Below are 22575 nucleotides of genomic sequence, written 5' to 3'. Positions count from 1 at the left end.
GTTAGTTAATGAAGCAGAGCAGGATCATCCAACACCGGGATGGGAATTCCACGCCTCAGGCGCCACGACCACGCCTATTCCTTGTCTGCCCGGCAGGTAGCGCCGGAGAACGCAGTGAGGCCTTGCTGAGGGCGGGATTTCCTGTTTCTCGGGAGCACTTCCGGCCTGGTCCGGAAAACAGTTCAGTCCGGCTGTGGATGCTCACGAGTTCTGAGCTGAAGAGTTGATGAGTGGCGCTCCGGCTCCTTTTTGGGCCCCGGATCAGGTGAGACTGCCGCCGGGAGCCAGCATGGTCTGCGCGCGGGGATGATGTGAGCACGTGGCGGTGCCGCGAGGCTACAGAAACCAGGGGCAGGCGGGTTCCAGCACTGAGGCTGGTCTGGGACGCTTGCAATGAGGGCGGGCGGTCTCGGGACCGGGTCTCCCCTCTGGCACACATGTGAGCAAGTTAACCACACACCGATTCCTCAGATCCTCAAATTCAGGACCTTTATGCCGCATCCAGCTGGTGGTAGTGCTCAGCGGGTGCTGTTGTTCAATTTAAATTTTCTAAACTGTGGGCTGATTACTCCCTAATGCTTCTAGAGCAGTGGTTCTTAGCCTCTCTAATGTTGCCTGCGACCCTTTAATACAGTTGTAGTGACCTCCAACAATAAAATTGTTTTCGTTGCTACTTCATAACTGTAATTTAGCCTGTTATGAATGATAATGTAAATATCTGTGTTTTCCGATGGTCTTAGGTGGCCCTTGTGCTAGAGGGTTGAAAACCGCTGTTCTAGAGAGTTCCTACTTTTATTCGATCCTCAGAGCCTTTGCACGCACTCATTCCCCCTGGACCCTCTACCCAAATGTGTGCTGAGCTATCTGTCTCCCTGAGTACCCGTAGGGACCCCTCACCTGCCCATCAGCAACCTCCCCTGTGATGGGGGAGTGAGCAGTTCTCTAGAGGCCCTTCTTACTCTCTGGCATTAGGCTGCATAGTCTGGTTTTTACCTGTTTCTTTGTAGTAGACTTTGTAGCACTGTTCAGACTCCTAATGAAGATGTGTGTGACATTAGATGCATTTTCTCCAGGATGGACTTCCCCAGCTCTCTGCGCCCCTCGTTATTTATGGCTGGGCCTCTTGGCATGACTGATGGTCCTGACCTGTCCTTCATGTGCAGCTGGAGAGATGCACTGACCATGCCAGGGTCCCAGCCACAGAACTGCAAGGTGAGGATGGAAATAGGGCACTTCCTTTGGTCCCCCTCTTATCATTAAGACTCAGTGGCACAGATGATAGACAGGGCTAGGCAGATGCTACTCCTGCTGTGCACAGGCCACGCTGCTACCCAGAGAGAGTCGATCAACAGAGGCTGTGGCTCCTCTTTCCTCCTTCTCTCCCTAGATTCAGCTGGTATTTACTGACTAGTGTTTCTGTGCCAGGGTCCTTACAGGCCCAATAGTCCAGCATGAGGAAGTTAGGCAACCCCACCTTGGGGACTGCCAGTTAAGGTGGGAGAGTTTGTACCAACAGGCAGACACTGTGTAGTGTGGCCTTGGTTCTACTGGAACAGTGGAATGGCAGGGAAAGGGGGCAGGATTTCTGCTGGCATCTTGGTTGGGACTTCGTTAGCTGCCCAGCTGCCTTGTGGAATTGAGTACATACTGTAACGATATCTCTTTCCACCAGCTGCCTGAGTTCTGCTGCCTTTTAGGGCCCCCAAATAACACACAGAGTCTTATATTAGTTACAATGCTGCTAGCCAATGACTGGGATTTCTTATCTGCTAGCTCAGTCTTAATTATCAACCATAACTACCAATCTCTATTTTTATAAGGACATATCTTACCAAGGATGCCGGCCTTATGCTTGTCCTCTCTTCCTGGGGGATCACATGGCGACTCCTCTTTTCCAGAATCCTCCTCCTCTCCTAGTCCTGCCTATCTTGCTTTCCTATTGGCCAATTGTGTTTTATTTACCAACCAATAAGACAAACATATACACAGAAGGACCGCCCTTATCAACATACAGGAGAGTGGGTCAAAGAGGGGGTGTTGAAGGAGGGGGTGTTCTTGGACCTTGAGTTAGCTCATTGGGTTCTGGGTGCACAGACAAGGCATGGGTGTGGAAGCTGGTGTGAATGGACTTTAGGATACAGATTCTGGAGTTGGCTGCCTGGGTTTAAGTCCCTGCCTTCTTTCCTGACTCTTACCTGGGGCAAATGACAGCAAACTTATGCTTCAGTTTCTTTCTTTTTGCGGGGGGTTCCAAGGCAGAGTTTTTCTGTGGCTTTGGAGCCTGGCCTGGAACTTGTTAGCTCTTGTAGACCAGGCTGGTCTCAAACTCAGAGATCCGACTGCCTTTGCCCCCGCCCCCCCCCCAGTGCTGGGATTAAAGGCGTACGCCACCACCACCCGGCTGCTTCAGTTTCTACATCAGTGAAGTGACCAACTTTGCAGAGCTGTCATGAGGACTGAATGAGTTTTAGTCAAAGAGTGCACCCCTGCCATGTTATTGCTGTCCTGTTCCCCTAGGATGGGACATTGCCATTGGCCAAGAACCTGCTGTGGGAGCCAACAACACCAGGACCCCTCCCCCTGCTGCCTCCTGGTCCTGGTAAGGGTCTCCTTCTGGGTTCCCTCCAAGGACCTCAGCCATCAGACACACATACATTCCAGATCCTGGATACCTCCATATATCACTGTGTTTCCATGCTGCCTTCTCAGGTTCTTCTTTGACCTCTCTCTCCCCTTAGATCCCTGGGAACCTGGCATGACCCCTCGGGACCTCCTTTTCCGGGGAGGTCACCGCTACCAGTTCCGGCCTCAGGTTGGGCTGGATGTCACTGAGCAGGTAAGTGGTCCCTGGGTGGGATTGTGCTGCACAGCCTGGGCTGTGCTGAGTGACACAACCATTCCCCACAGCTCAGCCGCTTCCTGTGGGACCATGGGGACATAGCCTTCACACCCCTGGGGAGGCTCATGCTGGAGAACTTCAGATTGGAGGGGAACAAGGTGAGTAAGTGCCATGGGGTGAAGGGTCAGCCACCTCTCTGGTGAGACCCAGGGGTGCAAACCTGACAGACCTTCCCTGCAGGGCTACTCGAAAAAGATGACCATAGTCAGCGCGAAGAGGCTGCTTCAGGACCTCGGTGGACACCAGCCCTGGGGGCAAGTAGCCAGTGAGAAAGCAGCCATGGATAGGCCTGGCTGGTGGTGGGATGTAGAAGGATCTAGGACACAGACCAGGTTTTCATCACAGTGGCTTTTCTAACCCAGCCCAAAGTCATGAGCCACGAGTCCACAAAACCCAGCTTCAAGCAGCTTAAGGGAAAAAAGAATCGGTCATTGGTTGATCTTAGTTACAGCTCATCCAGGTTTTCAGAATGTTTACAGGGCTCTCTTTTCTCATCCACTTCCTTCTGTCTGACTTAATTCAAGTAGCAACAGGATTATTCCAAGGAGTTAGTATCCAAAGTATCACAAATCCTAGAAAAGACTGGTTGGTCTGGCTGGATCCTCCCAGCTCTCTGTGGCCCACTCACTAGGAGGTCCTGAAATATTCAGGGTATGGGGTCCAGGAACTGGGTAGGGTGTTTTCTAGGGAGTTGTCAAAGAGACTGCTTATCCTTCACTGTCCCAGTACCATCCTCTGCTGCATTGTCCCTAGGTGTCCTTGGGCTTTCCTTAGCCACCGACTACGTCGCTTCTCCATCCTTGGGGGTCCTGTCCTGAGCAGTTCAGTGTCATTGCTTTTGGGGAGGCTGCTGCATGAAGAGCTGGCTATGCGGTGGGAGCAGTTGCTGCTGGATGAGGCCTTCACCGGGGGTGCCTTGGCCTGGCTTCCTGGAAGGACAGCACGGGCTGGACAACTGGTCTACCCTAGTGGAGGTGCCTTGGACAAGCTGAGTATCCTTTCTCATGTGGTGGGGATCCTGAGGCCATCCACAGAGTGGTCCAGGGGAAGAGTTAAGACGGGTGACAAGAATCCATCCCAGTCCTTAACCAGGGGCTCAGATTTCCAGGAGGTCAGTGTGAACTCAGGTGGCAATCTCAGGGTCCTTGAGGACCCCGGGCACATCCAGCTGCGGGGACCTGTACGGCAGGTGGTGACCAGCACTGTCCAGGGAGAAAGTGAGAGTCTTTCCCTTGCATTCTCCCTTCCCCTTTTCCTTCTTGTCCAGCTGGCTACCATCCCAGCCAGTGCTATACACACACTCCAAGTCTGACCTTTCTGTTCTCCCCAGCACTTCTGGCCGTCCGCTCTGACTACCACTGTGCCATATGGAAGACTGATAAGCAGGGGCCACCAGCATCCCTGCAGGTACTGCAGGTGGAAAAGGGGGCCACTGGTGTTAGCCTCAGGTGAGAGTTTGTTGGCTTCCTGGCAAGGATAAGGGCCCGAAGGAAGTGCTGGGTTGCTGGATCATAACATAACATAGCGTCCTGTGCCCTGTAGCCCTCACCTGCCAGGAGAGATGGCCATCTGCAGCCGTTCTGGAGCTGTGTGTCTATGGACCCCACAAGATGGGTAATTCTCCTTTCCCCTAAAACCTTCCACCCCAAAGCAGAACCATGGCCTTCTGCTCCATGGCTCAGTCTTCCTTCCAGCCCAGCCCAACACCCTTGTGCCCCCAAGCCCCACCATACCCATACCCATGACCTGCCTTCCTCAAGGCTGCAGCTGGTCTACAAGGACCCTGAGACGCTTGCCTTCCGTGATCCTTCTCCCTGGCGCTGGGTAGACTTCACTGCTCATCCCCGGGTGCTGACTGTGGGTGACCGCACGGGTCTGAAGATGGTTGACATTCAGGTATGGGTGAGAGGGGTTAAGAAGCAATAGAGCCAGAAGTCATGGGCTGTAGGAGGCCCATCTCCAGCCTGAAGACTGGCTGATTGTGCTGTTCTTTCCCTAGGGTCCCCCAGGCTGTGGGCTGCTGCTGTTCCGTGCTGGAGCAGAGGCTGCCTGCCAGAAAGGAGAACGGGTGCTGCTTGCCCAGTACCTCGGGCAGCCAGGTCCCACCTGTACCCCTCTGCATCTCATCTGCACCCAGGTAAGAAGCAGCCTCCTCTTTAGGCTCTGACTCAGGCTTCTCCAGAACATCTGACAACCAGCCTGATACACAGCCACAGGAACAGGGGAGTGTTGGGTCCCCATGCATGTGATCTCACTAAGGCAGGCAAACTGGGTCATCTGCAAAATCAGATCAGAACCTGGGAGGAGGCAGAGGTTGACTGTTGCTCAGGGTCCCAGGTGGCATGAGAGTTTACCATTGGGAGCAAAGTTTTCTTCATGCTTCTAATGAGAACACTTCTGGGATGGTGCTGTCTGCCCAGGAAATATACGTGTTCCAAGTTTGGTAGGCCAAGCTTGAAGGCTGATGGGAGTGCCCTCCTCTGAGTGTTGGGTACCACCTACAGACTGTGTGGCCTGGAGAGGGTTATTGGAAGATTGGTGCCAGGCATCAGCCATGTCCACCCCTTCCCTCTTCCTTAGTTCTCGATCTACCTGATGGATGAGCGCCTCCCCCTGGTGCCAATGCTCAAGTGGGACCACGGCCTGCCATCTGCACCTCTGCTTGCCCACCTGCTACCCCCAGCTAGCCCTGGTAGCCCGTGGCCCCTGCTACTAGGGGGCCAGGGTGGACAGCTTCAGCTGCTGCATATAGCAGGTCAGCCAGCAGGAGGGAGGCTCGTGGAGAGGGCTGGGGCTGGGGCTGGGGCAGGTATACTTAGTTCTGTCCTTCCTTCAGGAGAGGGGACTTCTATGCCCCACTTGGCAGGGCCTCCTCAGTCTTTGCCATCCATCATCGACTCCCTCCCTGCCTTTCCTCTACTGGAACCCAAGAGGCAGCAGCAGCTGCAGGAGCGTCTGGAGGCACCAGTCATAGGTGCGATGGGCAGAAGGGGCTTGGGGCTGCTGCAGGGAGGTACTGCCAGACCCTGCATCTCTTTTCCTTCCCTGTCTAGGTCTGGCTGCTGCCCCACCGTGTGCCTCTGCCCCAGCACTGCTGCTCTTCCAGCTCTCAGCAGCTGGGGATGTCTTCTACCAGCACCTACGCCTCCAGGCAGCCTCCAGTCTTGGAGAAGGAGAGCCACCTGATCACCTAGCATCAGAGTGCCCTGCACCCAGGGCACTCACACCTTCTGTGGACCAGTCCTCTTGGACCCCTCAGGCTAGTGCCCGTTGCAGACGATGGTTGGAGGCTCTGATGGAGCTATCCCCGGCTTGTCCGGTATGGGCCGCCCCCACCTTCTCCCACCGCCGTTTTCTGGGCCACGTGGAGCAGCAGAAGAGTCAGACCATGTCACAGAAGCTCCGATCAGCTATGGCCAAGGGGAAGCTCCTGCGGCCTGAGGATCTGGGTACACTCCCCAGGGCAGAGCTGCCCCCTGCACCTCAGTGCAGCCAGCAGGATGAGCTCACAGAGCGCTTGGCAGAAGCCTGGGAAGGTGGGGCAGCCGCCTGGTGGAAAAGGCTTCAAGGTCAGACCTCAGGGTCCCAGGCACAGATCAAGCGGCCCAAGCGCCGGACTCAGCTGGCTAGCACCTTTTCCTCACTCACGAGCTGCTTGGACTTCCCAGACACCAGTAGCCCCCCTTGTAGCCAAAACCTTGCTACCTCAGAGGCCTGGCCTCAGCCCCCAGGGACCTTACCCTCCCAGGAGTTGACACAAGAGCCGTGGGCCCAAGGTGTGCGACGTGAACGACGACAGACCCTCCGGGACTATATGGCCAAGCTGCCACTTCAGAAGGACACTCCAGGACCTGTGGCTACACCTCCCTCCCAGGCCTCCAGCCTCCAGGCCACACCCTTGAGGCGGCAAACACCTGTCCTCTCTGGCTCCCATCCTCCCCGGAAAAAGCCACGAATGGGCTTCTGAGTGTGGACAGACGTGCTTGAAAACTTAGCCTTCATCCTGGAGCTTGCACTGAGCTTAGCCAGCATGGTCCCCCGGGCAAAGCCTCTACCACCCAAGGACAGTGTGCCCATCTGAAGGAATGGGGAACAAGTCTGTGTAGTGTTGGATGTCAGGTTATTCCAGAGCTCTGGCTGCAGAGGCTGCCTTGGGGTCACTGATGCAGGGACCCTATAGGTCCAGAGTTCCCCACTCATCCAGTGTAGGCCATCCCTACCTTCTCCCACTGCTGTTTTCAGGGCTACATGGAACAGCAGAAGCAGCCATGGCCAGGGGGCAGTACATGCCCCAGTGCACTGGAGTTGCTGAGAAGTAGAGCCTTTGTGTCAGTGTTAGCCTCCTGTCCTTAAAGGCAATGGTGTTGGGGGCCTCCTAAGGTGGCACAATGTTGGTGGGCAGCTGCTGTTGTGGGTTGTTTGTGTGACAGTCCACATAGGCTCTGCAGGACTTGATGCTTTGCCTCTGGCTCGGTGACTGAATATACCTGTCCACTGGCCATGAGCTGGATGGTCATATGAGCAGAGAAGATGATGTCTCTGTACCTTTCCATGTCTGATATGTAAAGTCCTACTTCCTCCACCTTGGGGATGCACACACACACACACACAGCCCAGTCTCAGAATGGAGCCTGACTGTTAGCTCAGTAACATGCTGACTGTGGGTCTTAAAGTGTTTATGTAACCATGGGATCTGTAACCAGGGAAACTGATGCATTGGGTACAAGGCACATAGATGTGGCTGCAGAGCAAAAGCTGTGCAGGATCCCAAAGTGCACCAGCAGTGATACACAGGAAAGGGTGCCCTTCGTCCACTTCACTGCTAGCCTAACAGAGTAGACCGCCTTGGGGTTCAGTCCAAGCCAAATTCAATATCTTCCAGGCTTGCCCTGGTGCTGGGCTCATCTAGGTCCAACGAAGACTGTGCTTCATTCTCAGCTTGGTCTCCTGAAGAGTTGGGAAAGAACAAATCAGTAGAGCTGCTTTCTTGCTGAGCACTGACTGAGAGCCAGCCACAGAGTCCTTTAAAAATGCCCCTTTCTGTTAGGCAAGAGGAACATGGGGAATATAAGCCACCCCAAAAGTGAGTACTCACCTAAAATGAGTGCTCACACATCCAACCCTGGGCTAATCATCTTTGTACCCACTAGCTGCCCAAACTGCCCTGCATGCCTGCACACAGCACCAGGTGCGTGATTTAAGCTACCATGCCTTCACTAACACCAGAGCTCTCCACTCAGCCTTAGTTTCTGTGGTCCCCTCCCTCCTTCAGAGCCTCTGACCTGGAACCATAGGGCCAGGTGACACACCACAGCCAAATGGTTACCTATGAATGGGGCAGATACCCCCGTCTGCTAACCCCTCTCTGGTTGACCTCCCTACAATAGCCTCTGGAGTGTTACCTAGTGGGGTGGCTTCAGGAAGCTCACTGTCTTCATCTTCATTAGACTGGGCAAGTGCCTGGTCACTTGCACATGTTTGGAGTGGCAGTAACTGGTTTGATTCATTCTCTCCCTGCTCCTCCTCTTCCAGCTCCTGGATGAGGGGTCGTGGAGAGGTGGTGCTGGAGACTTGACTGTGGGTTTCCAATTCTGTTGTTGCTGTTGGCTTACATATGTCTGAGAAAGGCACCCTGGCTGCCTTTGAGTGGTCCTTGGAGACTGCAAATATGTGTGAGAGGGTACCTGTGGATCCTATGGAAGTGTGCTCAAGCGTGTGGAGGGATGAGTCATCCAGTTCAAGGTCACTGTCATCACTCAAGCTGGAAACAACCTGGATTTTCGGAATACCTGTTTCCTGGAGAGAGAATGTGAGCTGTGTCTGGTTTTCCCATGATCATAATACAGGAAAGCATGTGCAGGCTAGGGAGAAAGCAGGCTGGGACAGCGCCTCTGAATGGACACTTCAGCAGTTTCTCCATGCTTTACTTCCCATCCACATAGCTCCCCTATACCACACCCTACCAATGTCTGGATTCTAGCCTCTGCCACACCCCACAGCCCAGCAACTCCTCAGGACTTTGTTCCTGGACCTCAGTCCCCATAGCTGGTGGCCTGTGTGGATGTGAGACCTCATGCAGAGGTTCCCTCCAAGCCTCTTCTAGGGACAGGACCTGACACAGTTGCTTGCTGGCTCCAAGTTATGCCCAGGGAGGAGTCGGGTGCCTTACCCATGTGCCCCTTCCCTCTAGGTATAGCTTCAGTAGATGAGTTTGGGAGGTTTGCATAGGAACACAGAATAAGGCTGAACACCCCCAATAAAACATGCAGCAGAAAGCCCACGTGGCTGAAATAAGCTCTCAGAGGGTCAGAGAGCGGCTGTTTCCTCAGTGAGGTGGAAACATGGCCACTCTGCTCAGAAGAACAGTTCACTTTTATGAGAAGGAAATGGCCTCTAAGGAACAGGCATGGTGGTGTACTCCTGTAAGCCCAGCACTCAGAGGGTAGAGACAAGTGAATCTCTGTGAGTTCAAGGCCTGCCTGGTCTACAACGAGTTCCAGACCAGCCATAGGCTGCACCTTAAGACCCTGTATCAAAATCAACCAAAGGAGCTAGGCATGGTACATGCCTGTGATCCCAGTACTTGGGAGGCCGAGGCACGTGGAAGGCTGCCACAATTTGAGGCCATTCTGGGGTATAGAGAAAAGGGTGCTGACCTTTATCTGGTTTTCCATAGACATGTCAATGCCATCAACATCTTCCAAGTCAGGCAGGTCCTGGAAGAGCCAGTGGCCACATATTACCCAGAGACACAATGGAAGAAAGTATCATCAGGAGTCAAGATGTCCTAAGGGAACCATCACCAAAGCCTCTCAGTAACTCCCACCCATGCCCTTGGCATGCTCAAAAGTCACACTGCCACTTCAGGTCTAGCCATCTAACCAAAGGGAAGTTTGTCACAGATTCTTCACTTTGTTGTGTCATGGGAACCCAAACTCAAAATGTACCTCTTATACATTGGTCTGAGCCTCAAGTACCTCCAGAAAACCACACCACCATCTCCTAGATGTGCGGTCTTGGGAAAATTGCTTAACTGCTCTGTTTCTCCAGTTCCTACGCCATAATATTGGGATGATACTACTACATATCTCAGAACACTTAGTACATAACCGTGCCTCACTGTGTCTGTATGGTCAGTTCTTGAATGCAAAGCTTAGGCCTTAAGCAGGCAGAGTGAGCCCCAGCTCACATGGGTTTGCATGCTCCCTGAACTATTGTTCCACTGAATTGTAGTTCATGGGGCAATGTGATAATGTATGATTTCTATAATGTCCCTGGAAACTCTAGTGTGGCTTTCAGAGTCTGGAGAGGAAAATGGACCAGCCCTCCAAACCTGAATATGAGCAGGGTGGATTGGAGGTATGCCTGGATGGCTGTACTGTATCTGCTCCCTGGAGAACTCCTGATAGACAGTGAGGACCAAAAGGGTATCACCCCACCCTCAACCTAACCAGCCCCCTGCTCACATCGATGAAAAGCCTCTCCTTGGTCTCCTGGGCAATGGCCTCTATATCTTCAGTTCTGGCTCCATCAGTAGCTGCCATTAGGGATGTGGGCTCTGAGAAACAAGTGAGAAGTTACTGACCCTGGCACTGATTTCAGATACGAAGGCTGGCATGACAAGCTAGAGGTTAAGGTGGACGGGCAGATCTTCCTGGGTGTGGTTGGACAACCACCATGACAGAAGGTGTTAAGAGTCCTCAGAGCTGCTCCCACCCCAGGTGAGGAAAGACAGGAAGAGCTGGCCCTGCTGTGGCAGGAGGTGAGTCTGCAGAAGCAGCCGAGCCAAGAGTAGACAGCCGACTGCCCAGCAAGAAAGGGATGTGGTCAGGAGAACAATGGGTTCCAAAGCTGGGAGAGGCCAATCTTGCAGCTCAGCCCTGGTAGAGGCCTCTCTGCCAGCCTACACTGCCTGTTCATCAAATACATGGCCATCTACTCTCCAGAGCCAGGGACCTGTGCCATTTAACACAGCAAGGCTGCCTGGACAGGCAGAAACACTATGGGTCCTCCTCTGCCAGGCCCTCCTTGCCAAGTTCCTAAGCCCTGGCCTTGTGTGGTCGGTTCACTCACTGTCACCTCCAGCTGGGCTAGGCATCAGGGGACAGGACAGGAGTGGCTAAGCCAGGAAGTCCATCATGACCTACAGATCTGTGTGTGACATTTCTAGTTGAGATGTTGGCACAGCCCCACATGCTAATCCCAGATGCCCCTTAGCTTCAAATACCAGCCACAGCACACCCATGTGTGGAAAGCCACAGGGCAAGCAAGACCCTCGCTAAACAAACATTTTCCCAGAAGCTCAGAACAGGCAGGTCACGGGACTGACAATCCTACTCTGAGCTAGAGACAGCAGCTTTCCCTTGTTACATAAGCGATAACCAAAGTAAGGCATGTCCCCAGACATTCTGGCACAGAGTCCCATCAAACCCAAGAGAGCCATAAGCACACCTGATGAGCATGGCAGGCACCAAGAGCGGGTTCCTCTTGGTGGTCGTGGCTCTGCCGAAGCCCCTGCTTCTCTCTTCCCTCTGGAGAGTCATTTATATTCTTCTCCCCACTCCCAGTCCTGTATTTCCTGCCTCCCTTGATGCAAACACAGTATGGTATCTGAGCTCCCTGCTTCACACTCCTCTCTAGATTGCCTTTAAACACCTCCTCCCTGTACCTCTGCTCTCTATCCTGCCTTTCCTGCCTCTCGTGAGCCTGCGATATCTGAGCCCCCACACTGGAACCACTGACCCTAAGATCCTGGGAGCAGGCCAGGGATACTCCTGCCTCTACTCCCACCAAGCCCGCATGTCCTACAAAGGTCTTGGATATGAGGAGCTTTTTAAAGAGGTTGAAGAACAAAGACGGGTGGCTGTTCTTAATTCAAACCTTTGGGTGTTGGCAGCATGGATTCAAGAGAGGGAAATAAGGTCCTGCTGGGTGGATTGCGGGAAATAAGGTTCTGCCCTGCCTGGGCCCTTCACTTGCAAGGTAATTCCCGAAGCTCTGGCACCTAACCGTTTTCAGACCCCTATGAGAACAGCAGCACTCCCAGGATTCTCCATGCATCAGGGCCTGCTTCCTGGGTCAGACCACACACCCTGTCAGGTTGGGGGCTCTGATGGCCCCCTGTGGCATCCTGGGGAAGTCTGGGGTTACCTAACAGTAGAAATCCTGGAGAGTCACCAGAGAAGAAAGCCTGCAGTGAAGGACAGTCTGGATCAGACTGGCCTGTGGGCATGACTGTGAGGCTATCTTGATTTCTAACTGGTATAGGAGGGTCCAGCCCACTATGCAAAGTACTGTTCCCTCAGCCAGTGGTCCTGAGCTGTATAAGAAAGCTAGTTGAGCATGAGCCAGAGAGGGAGCCTGTAACAGTGTTCCTCTATTGTTCCCACCTGAGTTCTTGTCTTGACATCCTTCAGTGATGCTCTATGGCCTGGAAGTGTAGGCCAGAGCAACCCTTCCCTTCTCTATTCATTTTTGTTAAAGAATGTTTTATCACAGCAACAAAAAGCAAGCTAGAACAGGATCTCTCTCCTGGACCTGGGGCTCATGGATAAAACCAGGTTGGTTGGCCAGTGAGTTCCAGGGATCTACCTGTCTGTCTCCCTAGAAAAAGCTCTCTGTTTCCCTGTTCTACATTTTTAATGAGTCTAACATTTATAATGGAAGCCAACTCCCTGGGTCGTGAGCCGATGCTGTCTGTGTTGCTTGTTTGCTAGCACTGTTCCCCTTTATGCAGTGAGTTTTCAAACACACACCTGCCTGTGACAGCTCCACCCAAAACCCAGTGTAAAACATCACCTTTCTGTTGATTCCAGATGACCCACTGGATTAAGTAAAATAATCTGCTAATAGCTTTCCCTGTTGCTTATATGGTTTTAATATGCCATATGTGCTGTGTGCTCTCTCTCTCTCTCTCTCTCTCTCCCTCTCTCTCTCTCTCTCTCTCTCTCTGTGTGTGTGTGTGTGTGTGTGTGTGTGTGTGTGTGTGTGTGTGTGCGTGTTCAAGGGTTCACTCATTTAGGAAATGAGATTTACCATGAACTATATATTAGCCGGACGTTGGTGGCACATGCCTTTAATCCCAGCACTTGGGAGGCAGAGGCAGCTGGATCTCTGTGAGTTCAAGGCCAGCCTGGTCTCCAGAGCGAGTGCCAGGATAGCCTCCAAAGCTACACAGAGAAACCCTGTCTCGAAAAAAAAAGACAAAAAAACAAAACAAAACAAAACCATGAACTATATTTTAAAGAAGCAAAACAGTGGATTCAGGGTCAGAGGCCATAGCTGTGTGCAGGGTAGAGGCCATAGCTGTGTGCAGGGTCAGAGGCTGCCTATCATCTTAGATGCCTTACCTTCAGGAGTGGCCATCAGTGGTGTCTGGGTCTGAGCCAGACCCCCAGACAGGTCTAGATCTTCCACTGTCCCATTCACCACCATAGTCGGCTCCTCTTCTTCGCTTGGCTTCTCTGGGAATAGTTCATCTTTGGCCTCAAAGCTTTCCTTCACAAACAATTCCATCTTCTGCTGTGTTTCTTCCATGGGTGGCTCTTCCTGAGCCTTAGGGCTGGTGGGGGTACTCTCCTCACTGTCTGGCAGGGGTGTCTCCCCTAGAGAAGTAAAGTCCAGAGTTGAACTTGGAGCTGCCTGAGAGGACAAGAGCATCTGTGTGTCCATGAACTTAAGAGACTGAGCACAGGGAGTTGTCAAGGGGCACTGTTCATCAAAGCATTAGACAGGCACGGTGGTGCACACCTGTAGTCCTGAAACATAGGAAGTGGAGCCAAGACTATCAAAGAGTTCAAGGTCATCCTCGGCTACATAGCACATTGGAGGCTAGGCAGGGTTATGTGACACTTGGGCTTTAAATATATATATTATAAATAAATAAATAAAATGATAAATAAAGGCAGATAAATGTCTCCAATAAGGAATTACTCTGCTCACAGCTCAATGGGCAGCACTCTCTCATGAAGAGAAAACAATATAGGGCCTTGAGGAAATGGCAGGCAAGGATTTGGGGGTCTACCCAAAGTGCAACATCCACCTTTACTTTCAAATGGTCCAGGAGTGGCCAGGCATGGTGACTGGGGTGGTTTCAATGAGTCCCTAATAGGACCATATGTTTGAATGCTTGGTCCCCAGTTGGTGGAACTTGAGAAGGATTAGGTATGACCTTGTTGGAGGAGGTGTAGATCAGCTTTTAGTCAGTTCTCTAGCACCATGTCTGCCACCATGATCCCAATTAAATACTTTATTTTATAAGTTGACATGGTCATGATTTCACAGAAATAGAAAAGTAACAGACAGTGACCCATACCAGTGATCCCAGCATAGGGAAAGCAAAAGTAGGAGGGTATCACATTTGAGGCCAGCCTGGGTTATATAGTGGGACCCAATCAATCAATCCATTCAAACATTTCATTTCAGAGAAACGTATGTATGTGCTGAGAAGTGTGTGTGTGTGTGTGTGTGTGTGTGTGTGTGTGTGTGTGTGTTGTGTCTGTCTGTCTGTCTGTGTATGTGTGTAAAAAATTTAAACTCCATCCATTACAAATAGATAAACAATATAGCCATTATGTTTATGAATCTTCATCATTTCTGAAAGCTTGAAAATTCCAAAATAAAAATTGGTTAAAAATAGTCTGTAAGAAAGTGTCTGTGGAAAACAGTTAATGGTATTGTATCTCAAAAGCAGGTGGGAGACAATGTGGCCATAGCATTTTATATGAAAACATATATATATATATATATATATATATATATATATATATATATTGCATACATGGTAAAATATAGGATGCACATGCCAGCACACACAAGGCTGGCCCACTAGATTCCAAAATAGTAAATTTCTATAATTTAACGGAAGAAAATGGTTGAGTCTTTCTTTTTTGTTTTGTCAGGGCCTTGCTGGCTTCAAACACATGTTCCTCCTGCCTTGGCCTCCAGACTGAGCTGGGATTAATTACAGAGATGTGCTGTTAGGTTGACTGGGAGGTCGCCTTGCTGATGAAGGTCATTTGAGTATGACCCCATGGCTACACAGGCTGACAGCTGCTAACAAGCCCTTGCCTCAGGAAGGGCCCAGGACTTTGTAAAAGGCCCTGTTTCTGCCCAATTTTCCTGTGCCTACACACACACACCCCGATCATAGAATTAAAAGCTAAAAACTTGTAAGATGAATTTGTGGCTTGGCATAAAGACAGAATTCCCATCCCTGTTTGGAGTGGTCCTAAGCATACTTCTGTCATTTCAGGCTATGGCCTCCTGCCAACCAGAGCCTTCAGCACTGCCAACTATGGAACCACAATTATCAACCAACTGTAAATGCCTGAAGATGCTCTACACCCTGGCATATCCAACCGTCAGCCAAAGATACATTGTGTTTTGTTTTTATGTGAATGAGTGCTTTGCCAGCATGTATGTCTGTGCACTACATGGGTGCCTGGAGCCCTAGGAGCCAGAAGAGGGCATCAGATCCTCTGGGATTAGAGTTACAGATGGTTGCCCGACAACATGTGGGTTCTAGGAATCAAACCTGGATCCTCTGGAAGAGCAGCCAGTGTTCTTAATCTCTGAGCCATCTCTGAAGTCTCCAAGGTTTAATTCTTTATGTAAAGATAACCAACCATATCCATTCCACTAGCATGCAAATCAGCTTTCCTCATTAAATGACAACACTGTGTGTCCAGCAAAGGGTTGTTATGACATTAATCTGTGCTCTATCTGCAGGACAGTGTGACCTTTGGATCTGTTTTCTATACCTATATACCAGGGTCATGTGAAAAGGGTTGCACACCACGGTTTGCACAGCTCTGGTCTGGGCCGTACCTCTTTCTCTGGCCTTCTTTCGTTCCTCAGCCCGCCGCTTGATCATGGCCAAGGCTTCCAGGCTGTCTGTGATCTTCTTGTGTTCCCTGCTCTCCCACTGGCGACGCTCCTCCTTCTCAGCTGCATAACCCCCTCGGGCCCACGCCTCTGCACACGCCCTAGGGTAAGGACAAAGCAGGGCAGAACTGGGAGCTGGGCATGGGCACATGCCTGTCCACACCTGAGCAGAAGGATTGTCGTGAATTTGAGGCCAGCCTAGCCTAAATAATGAGTTCTAGGAAGGTGAGACTATGGTGGGCAGAGAAGTGGGAGGCGGAGGGGGATAGGGAAGGAAGATTATTTAAAGATTTACATTTTATTTTAGGTGTACGTATGTATACCACAAGCATGCCGATGACATCAGAATCCAGAAGAGTATTGAATCATAAATGTTCTTAACCCCTGAGCCATCTCTCTATCAGCTTCTCCACAACTTGTATAGGTTAAAAGAAAATTATAAACATGTGCTGTCTGGCCAAATGTATTTGTTCTTTGGTCTTTTGTCTGTACATGTGTGTGCAGGTGCACACGTGTGAATATGCATATGGAGGCCAAAATATGACCTTGGGTGTCTTTCCTCTTCACATACCATCTACCTTGTTTTTGAGACAGTGCCTCCTCCTGGGACCTGAAGCCCCTGAGGAGGCTAGGCTGGTTGGCTAGTGCAGCCCTATCCCCACCTCTCCAGAGCCGGGATGGCAGGTGCATGCCATGATGCCCAGCTTTTTATGTGGGTTCTGGGTGTCCAATTTAAGTTCTCATGCTCACAAGGGAAGCACTTTATCTTCATCCCCCTCAACTCTTTCATTTCTTCAAAATTAAGGAGTTGGAGAGATGTTTCAGTTGTTAAGACTGCTTGCTGCTCTTATAGAGAACATGAATTCAGTTCCCAGTGCCACACTGGGCGACTTGTCTGTAACTCCAGCTTCAGGGGATCCCATACCCTCCTTCTGGTCTCACCAGGCAGCTGTAAACATATGTCTCGCGTGTGCGTGCGCGCTCACGCGCGTACACACACACACACACACACACACGCACACGCACACGCACACGCACATGCACACGCACACGCACACACACACACACACACACACACACACACAATATCTGTGGGCAAACTCTCCTTTTCCTGTGCTAGGCAGTGATGGTGCCATTAAATGGGTCCAGAGGGTATTAACCAATTTGTGAAAATGCTCAAAAATCAGAGAACTTGAAAGTCTGACAAATGCATAAAGGACTCAAAGGCCTCTTTTCTTACCTGTCCTTGGGGAAAACCGGCCTGTCATCCAGGTAAGTCAAGTGCTTCAGACGAACAGTGACTGTCCTGCGGTAGTTGGGAATATGTCTGGTCACTGAGTTTCCCATAAGGTTCAGCACACGCTGCAAAGCAATATGTAGGGCCAAACTGGTTATCAAAGCCAGACAATTATGGCCATGGAAGGCCTCAGTGGGTAAAGGCACTTGCTGTCAAGACTGAAATCTGAGTTCAGTCCCCAGGACTAACGAGAGAACCAGCTCCTGAAAGTTGTCCTCTGACCTCTATATGCATTCACTGCCCAACATATCTGTGCCTACTCAGACACACACATATACACTGCACTCTCACATCACACATACATACTATACACACACTACACATATACTATACACAGTGTAATAATAAAACACAAGGTGATAATATTACTACATGCCCTCAGATTAACTTAACACAATTTTCTTGAGCAAAACACAATGCCAGGACCACATTCTGGTACAGTGACAGGACAATGAGAAGGCTCTCATATGCTAGGCCACTGGAGCTACACAGACTGCTCAGCCACCCTCTTTTCTGCTGAAAGGACTGAGGTTCTTCTGGAGCCATACTGGAGAACATTCATTCCTGAAGGCCCTTGCCAAGCTCAATGGTTCTATTAGCTTCATTTCTCAGTGTCTCTTCCTGAAACACACTTTAGTCTGTTTGTTTCTGGTTCTTCCTACCTGGGACCCATTTCAAGAAAATATTCACAGGGGTAGCAAGTAAGAATCAATGACAGAGAGGGGCCAGGCTTAGCTATATAAGATTTTGTCTTAAACAAACAATAGAAAATACACAGAGGCAGACTGGGAAAGAATGTATGGGCCACCAGGAGAGGCCTTTACCACGGAGTGCCAGATCCCCTGGGATCAGAGTATAGTAAGGAAAGTTGGTCTAGTAATGCCAGCACTCCTCTCCTGTGGCCAGATGCATCCCTTCTGGCCTCCACTGAGGAAGCTGAAAGGGTTAATGAGAATCAGTCATTTTGCATTCTGTTTGCCTGATTCACATCAGATACTTTTCAGATCTAAAATGGCTTATGTTGTTGAGTAAACATGTCCATATTATATGTAAATAAGTTAGCTATGAACTTGCCATGTGTCTTAGTCAGTGTTCTATTGCTTGTGAAGAGATACCACGAACTCTTATAAATGAAAGCACTTAATTGGGCTTGCTTACAATTTCAGAGGCTTAGTCCATTGTCACCATGTCTGGAAGTATGGTGACATGAAGGCTGATATGGAGCCGGAGCAGTAGCTGAGAGTTCTACATCTGGATCCACAGGCAGCAGGAAGAGAGACACTCTGGCATTTGAAACCCCAAAGCCCACACCCAGTGACATACTTCCTCCAACAAGGCCTCGCCTCCTCCAATCCCTGTCAAGTAACTCCACTCCCTAATGATTAAGCATTCAAATATATTGGGGGGGGGCATTCCTTTTGAAACCACCACACCATGCTGTGGTCTCCTGACTTCTTCACTGCCCTTGCTGTATTTTCAAAGTTCACAGCATGAAGCAGAAAAGTATTCCAAGGTGGTTGATAAGGGCTACATTGTATGTGGAAGATTTAAAGGTATCACAAAAAATGATCAGGTGACCATTTTTAACTGATGTTGGGGGTGCATGACTATAATCCCAGAGCTTGAGACACAAGCCAGGAGAAGTCAAGATCACCCTCCCCAACACAGCAAGCAAGTTCAAGGCAAGTCTGGACTACACAAAATCTCAGCTCAAAACCCTGAACAACAACAAAAAGTGACCACTTTAGCAATAGATTGGAGTGCCCTGTGTTGTCCCATGTCCCTTACCCCAGCCCCCAGTTTTCCCCCTTCAGTCCCTTCGAATTTAGTGACATTCAAAGATAGGATGATCAAGAAGGTAACTAAGTGAGGTCATTAGGATAGGCCCTACTGGCCTGACTGGCACCCTTAGGAGAGGAGATGTGAAGAACAATTAGCTGAGGTTGACCTCTGGCCTCCACATATATGTGTATATATGCATGCACACACACACACACACACACACACACACACACACACACACACACACACGGATGATAGCAAGGATCAGCTCATACCAGACACTACACAGTGAGAGATACAAATGAAGCAAAGCCTCAGGGTCACAGTCAGAGGTGGTGAGAGCCTCAACCCATTCTGACAATTGATAGGTGGGAGGAAAGAGCCAACACTGAGTCTGGCTATTTTAAACACACAAAGAAGGAAAACAAGGGTTAGAGACAATCACCTGTGGCTCCTCTAAGACAGCCTGCAAAGCATGATGGGGAACTTTGTGAGGCCAGTCAGGCACATAGCATGAGAGTTCACTAATCCATTTTGCAGACAGGAGGCTGCAGGCCTGGGGTGATGTACCTTACCGGACCGTGCTGACCAAGATATAAGCAACTCTCCAGGATATGCTGCCATCAACCCAGTTTCCTTGTCAAATGATGCAGAAAAACAAAAACAAGAAAAACAGCAGAGAAGGATTGCTCAGACCAAAAGGGATTGATTGAACAGTAATCCTGAGGAATGCCTGGATCATCACTGGACAGAACACTTCTGAGACCAACAGGAAACAGAACAACTTTGTCAGGGTGTCTAAAGGAGTAGAAGTGACAGAATGTGTATGTGTGTGTATTTGTTTAACACACACACACACATATATATATATATATTCATTATATATATACATATATATTAAACACACATATTAAAAGGATATTTAGTAAGTGGCTGGTAGGAAGCATTGAATATAGTCACTGCAATGTTTCAAATAGGAGGGGACTACCCTCAGGTAACATCTGCCACTTGAGAAACTCAGGTAAGACCACTATTCTGAAGCTATTTCTTTTAGCTTGAAACATCCCCTCCAAGGGGAGAAGGGCAGAGTTATCAAAAGACATAAGGCAAGGCATAGGTAGTGAACAAAACTAAAACTCCCAAGTCTCTGAAAGCTGAAACTTAAACTGCACAAAGTCTCAGCTGTCTGCTGAGGTTATGTGGAAGATAACTCAGCCATAGCTGAGAGCTGCCTGCAAGTCACTCAGGGAGCTATAGGGAGGCAACTCTCAGAGTGTCACCATTCTGGGTGGGTTTCCCAGGGATGCAGGTTTTGAGTCATTCATGCTCCTGAAGTGACCCCATGACCCCAGTAAACTCATGGGTTTACTAGATTTAGGTGGAATCCGTTCTTTGCTCTCTTGATAGCACCCCACTAGGGGTGACCAGATACTTACCCAAGTCTCCCAATGAAAAGTCACACAGCTTCAAAAAGAGAAAAGGAAGGAGAAGGAAAGGAAGGAAGGAAAGAGGGAGGTTTCTGAAACACACCCTGAAGCATGCGGTCTGTGACATGCTGTACTTACCAGACAGGGCATGTTCTCAAGCACACTCAAGATCTCCGGGTCACTCAGCATGTTGTGGGAGAGGTCGAGGACACAGAGTCGCAGACACTCACTGAGGTGCTGAATGTCTGCCACAGTCTCCAGGCGGTTGTGGGCTATTTGCAGCGTGTTCAGGACAGGGAGACAGGCTGGAGGGGAGGCGGCACAAATGAGCAACAGTAGCCTGTGCTCCCAGCCCACACACTGGAATTTCAGCCAGGATGTGGCACAGAGCAGGGCTGCCAAGCTTACAGAGGTTCTCAATGGTCTTGATGTAGTTGTTGCTCAGGTTGAGGGCGTCCAGCTTCTGGAGCGGCTCCAGGTTTTCGATCTTGTGCAACAGGTTCACTTGCAGGAAGAGGCAGCGTAGCTCGCCCTGGGCCTGCAGATTCTCGATCTTCTGGATGCCATTGCACTCCAGCCAGAGGCAGCGAAGGCCTGTGTACTCTTCCAGGTTCTCAATTCGGTCAAACCCTGATGGGGAGGGGCTGGTGAGGCTCTTGTGCATTCAGAGGGGAGGGACCTGGCATTGTTGGTTTTGCCTATTGGCAAAGGCTATGTGTTTGGGTCTCTGCAAATTCTGATGTAGAAGACCACACATTACCTCCAGGGTGATGGTGTTAGAAAGGGCCTTTGGGAAGCTAGGAGTTCCTGAGGGTGGCACATGAGCAATAGGATTAGTGCCTTTTTAGAGAGAGACTGCTTGGCATGGTGGCACAACAGTGACCCCAGCTCCCAGGAGGCTACAGCAGGAGGATCACAAGTTCAAGGCTACTTTGGGCTACAGACTGAGGTCACAGATGGAGTTCTCCATCTGTGAACTTGGAAACAGCCATCACAAGGCATTGGATCTGCTGGCACCTTGGTCTTGGACTGAGGCAGGAAGGCCACAAGTTCAAGGCTAGCATGACCTAAATAACAAGATCCCATCTTCAGTGTACGTGTATGTGGGGGGGGGTTGTGAGATATTGAGATTAAATTAATTAGTTATGTGCCTGGTGGCACAGGCCTGTGATCCCAGTACTTAGGAGGCAGAGACAGCAGATCTCTGTGAGTTTGAGGCCAGCTTGGTCTATGGAGTGAGTTCCAGGACAGCCAAGGCTAAACAAAGAAACCCTGTTTTGAACACCGCCCCCAAAAAAAAGAAAGAAAAGAAAAGGAAGCAAGGGCAGCTCCTCCATACCCACACAGCCCCTTTATGAATTCACTAATTAGAGCTGTATCTGAGCACAAAGATGACCTCTGCAGCTCATTTTCTACCTGTCCTCCTGACACTTGTCATGGACACCCCTGGAACTCACCCTTGAAGTGTAAATATAACGTGTCATTGAGGGCAGGGGTGATGTACAGCTTGTGTTGCTTGCAGAGCTTTTGAAGGAATTGTTTAGTCATCCTGTTAAAATGCAAAACACAAACAAGAGGCTTGTTTCAGCTTGTCGACTGTGAAACAGATTTAAAGGTTTGCATTTGGTTTGGTTTTGAGATAGGGTCTCATTCTGTAGCCCAGGTCAGCTGGGAACTCACTATGCGACCCAGGCTGGCCTTAAACTTGTGGTCCTCCTGCCTCAGCCCACTGGTATTGCAGATGTGAGCCATGGCACAAGCTCAGGCTCTTTCCTACATCCATTGCGTCTAAAGTCCTACATCTTAAGCCTCCGGTTAAATCTTCTCCCCTTCTCCTTTGGTATGTTTGTGTGTGTGTTCTTGTGTGTTCATGTGTGTGCAAGGTCACATGGAAGCTAGAGGTGAGCATCAGGTGTCCTCCTCTCATATCTGCCATAGTTCTTGAGGCAGAGTCTCTCATTGAACCTGCTGATTTGGGTAGAATGGCTGGCCAGTGAGCCCCCAGACTCCTCTGTCCCAGCCTCCCCAGTTCTGGGATTACAGATGCCCAGGGAGGTCTGGATGTTTGCATGGGCACTGGGGATTCTAATTTACATCCTCATCTGAGCCATCTCAGCAGCATCTCCTCCCTTAATTATTTGTTTATTTATTTATAGCTCTTAGGGCTTTACCCCAAAATGTTACTTCAGCATTCTAAAAAAAACTGCAGTGTTTGGCTTAATATAAATACTTCTAGTAGTTTCATCAATAAAACTGGTGTGAGCCAGGCATGATGTGAACATTTG

The 22575-nt window shown here is 50.1% G+C and overlaps 2 protein-coding genes across 6 annotated transcripts in view; one reads left to right on the top strand and one right to left on the bottom strand.

Moving 5' to 3' along the window:
- The first annotated feature begins 157 nt into the window (after positions 1-157).
- Taf1c (TATA-box binding protein associated factor, RNA polymerase I subunit C) lies at positions 158-7428 on the top strand. 5 transcript variants are annotated; one of them, XM_027410760.2, is made up of 15 exons: positions 158-265; positions 1074-1212; positions 2518-2599; positions 2739-2836; positions 2908-2997; positions 3080-3153; positions 3653-3891; positions 4000-4116; positions 4230-4347; positions 4442-4513; positions 4660-4795; positions 4899-5036; positions 5480-5654; positions 5739-5873; positions 5953-7428. In XM_027410760.2, the coding sequence occupies exons 2-15, from the start codon at positions 1075-1077 to the stop codon at positions 6864-6866; spliced, it is 2526 nt and encodes an 841-aa protein (XP_027266561.1). In that variant the 5' UTR covers positions 158-265; position 1074; the 3' UTR covers positions 6867-7428. The 5 variants fall into 5 exon arrangements, with proteins under 5 accessions (XP_027266561.1, XP_027266559.1, XP_027266562.1 ...); XM_027410758.2 differs by having other exon boundaries at positions 5736-5873; XM_027410759.2 differs by having other exon boundaries at positions 169-265; positions 1059-1212; positions 5736-5873.
- Positions 7429-7558: 130 nt separating this feature from the next.
- Dnaaf1 (dynein axonemal assembly factor 1) overlaps positions 7559-22575 on the bottom strand; it is a 17492-nt gene continuing 2475 nt past the window's right edge. Inside the window, exons 3-12 of the mRNA XM_027410763.2 lie at positions 21748-21839; positions 20699-20920; positions 20429-20595; positions 17025-17146; positions 15728-15885; positions 13249-13503; positions 10366-10457; positions 9556-9615; positions 8302-8695; positions 7559-7846 (exon numbers count right to left, since the gene is read on the bottom strand). Of these exons, the coding sequence (XP_027266564.1) occupies positions 7752-7846; positions 8302-8695; positions 9556-9615; positions 10366-10457; positions 13249-13503; positions 15728-15885; positions 17025-17146; positions 20429-20595; positions 20699-20920; positions 21748-21839 (1657 nt within the window). The 3' untranslated portion in view covers positions 7559-7751. The remainder of the gene's footprint in view (positions 7847-8301; positions 8696-9555; positions 9616-10365; positions 10458-13248; positions 13504-15727; positions 15886-17024; positions 17147-20428; positions 20596-20698; positions 20921-21747; positions 21840-22575) is intronic.

The sequence above is a fragment of the Cricetulus griseus genome, chromosome 3 (assembly GCF_003668045.3).
Source record: "Cricetulus griseus strain 17A/GY chromosome 3, alternate assembly CriGri-PICRH-1.0, whole genome shotgun sequence".
In the NCBI taxonomy this organism is placed as follows: domain Eukaryota; kingdom Metazoa; phylum Chordata; class Mammalia; order Rodentia; family Cricetidae; genus Cricetulus; species Cricetulus griseus.
The sequence above is the reverse complement of the archived record's forward strand: the minus strand, read 5'-3'. Positions and strand labels throughout refer to the sequence as shown.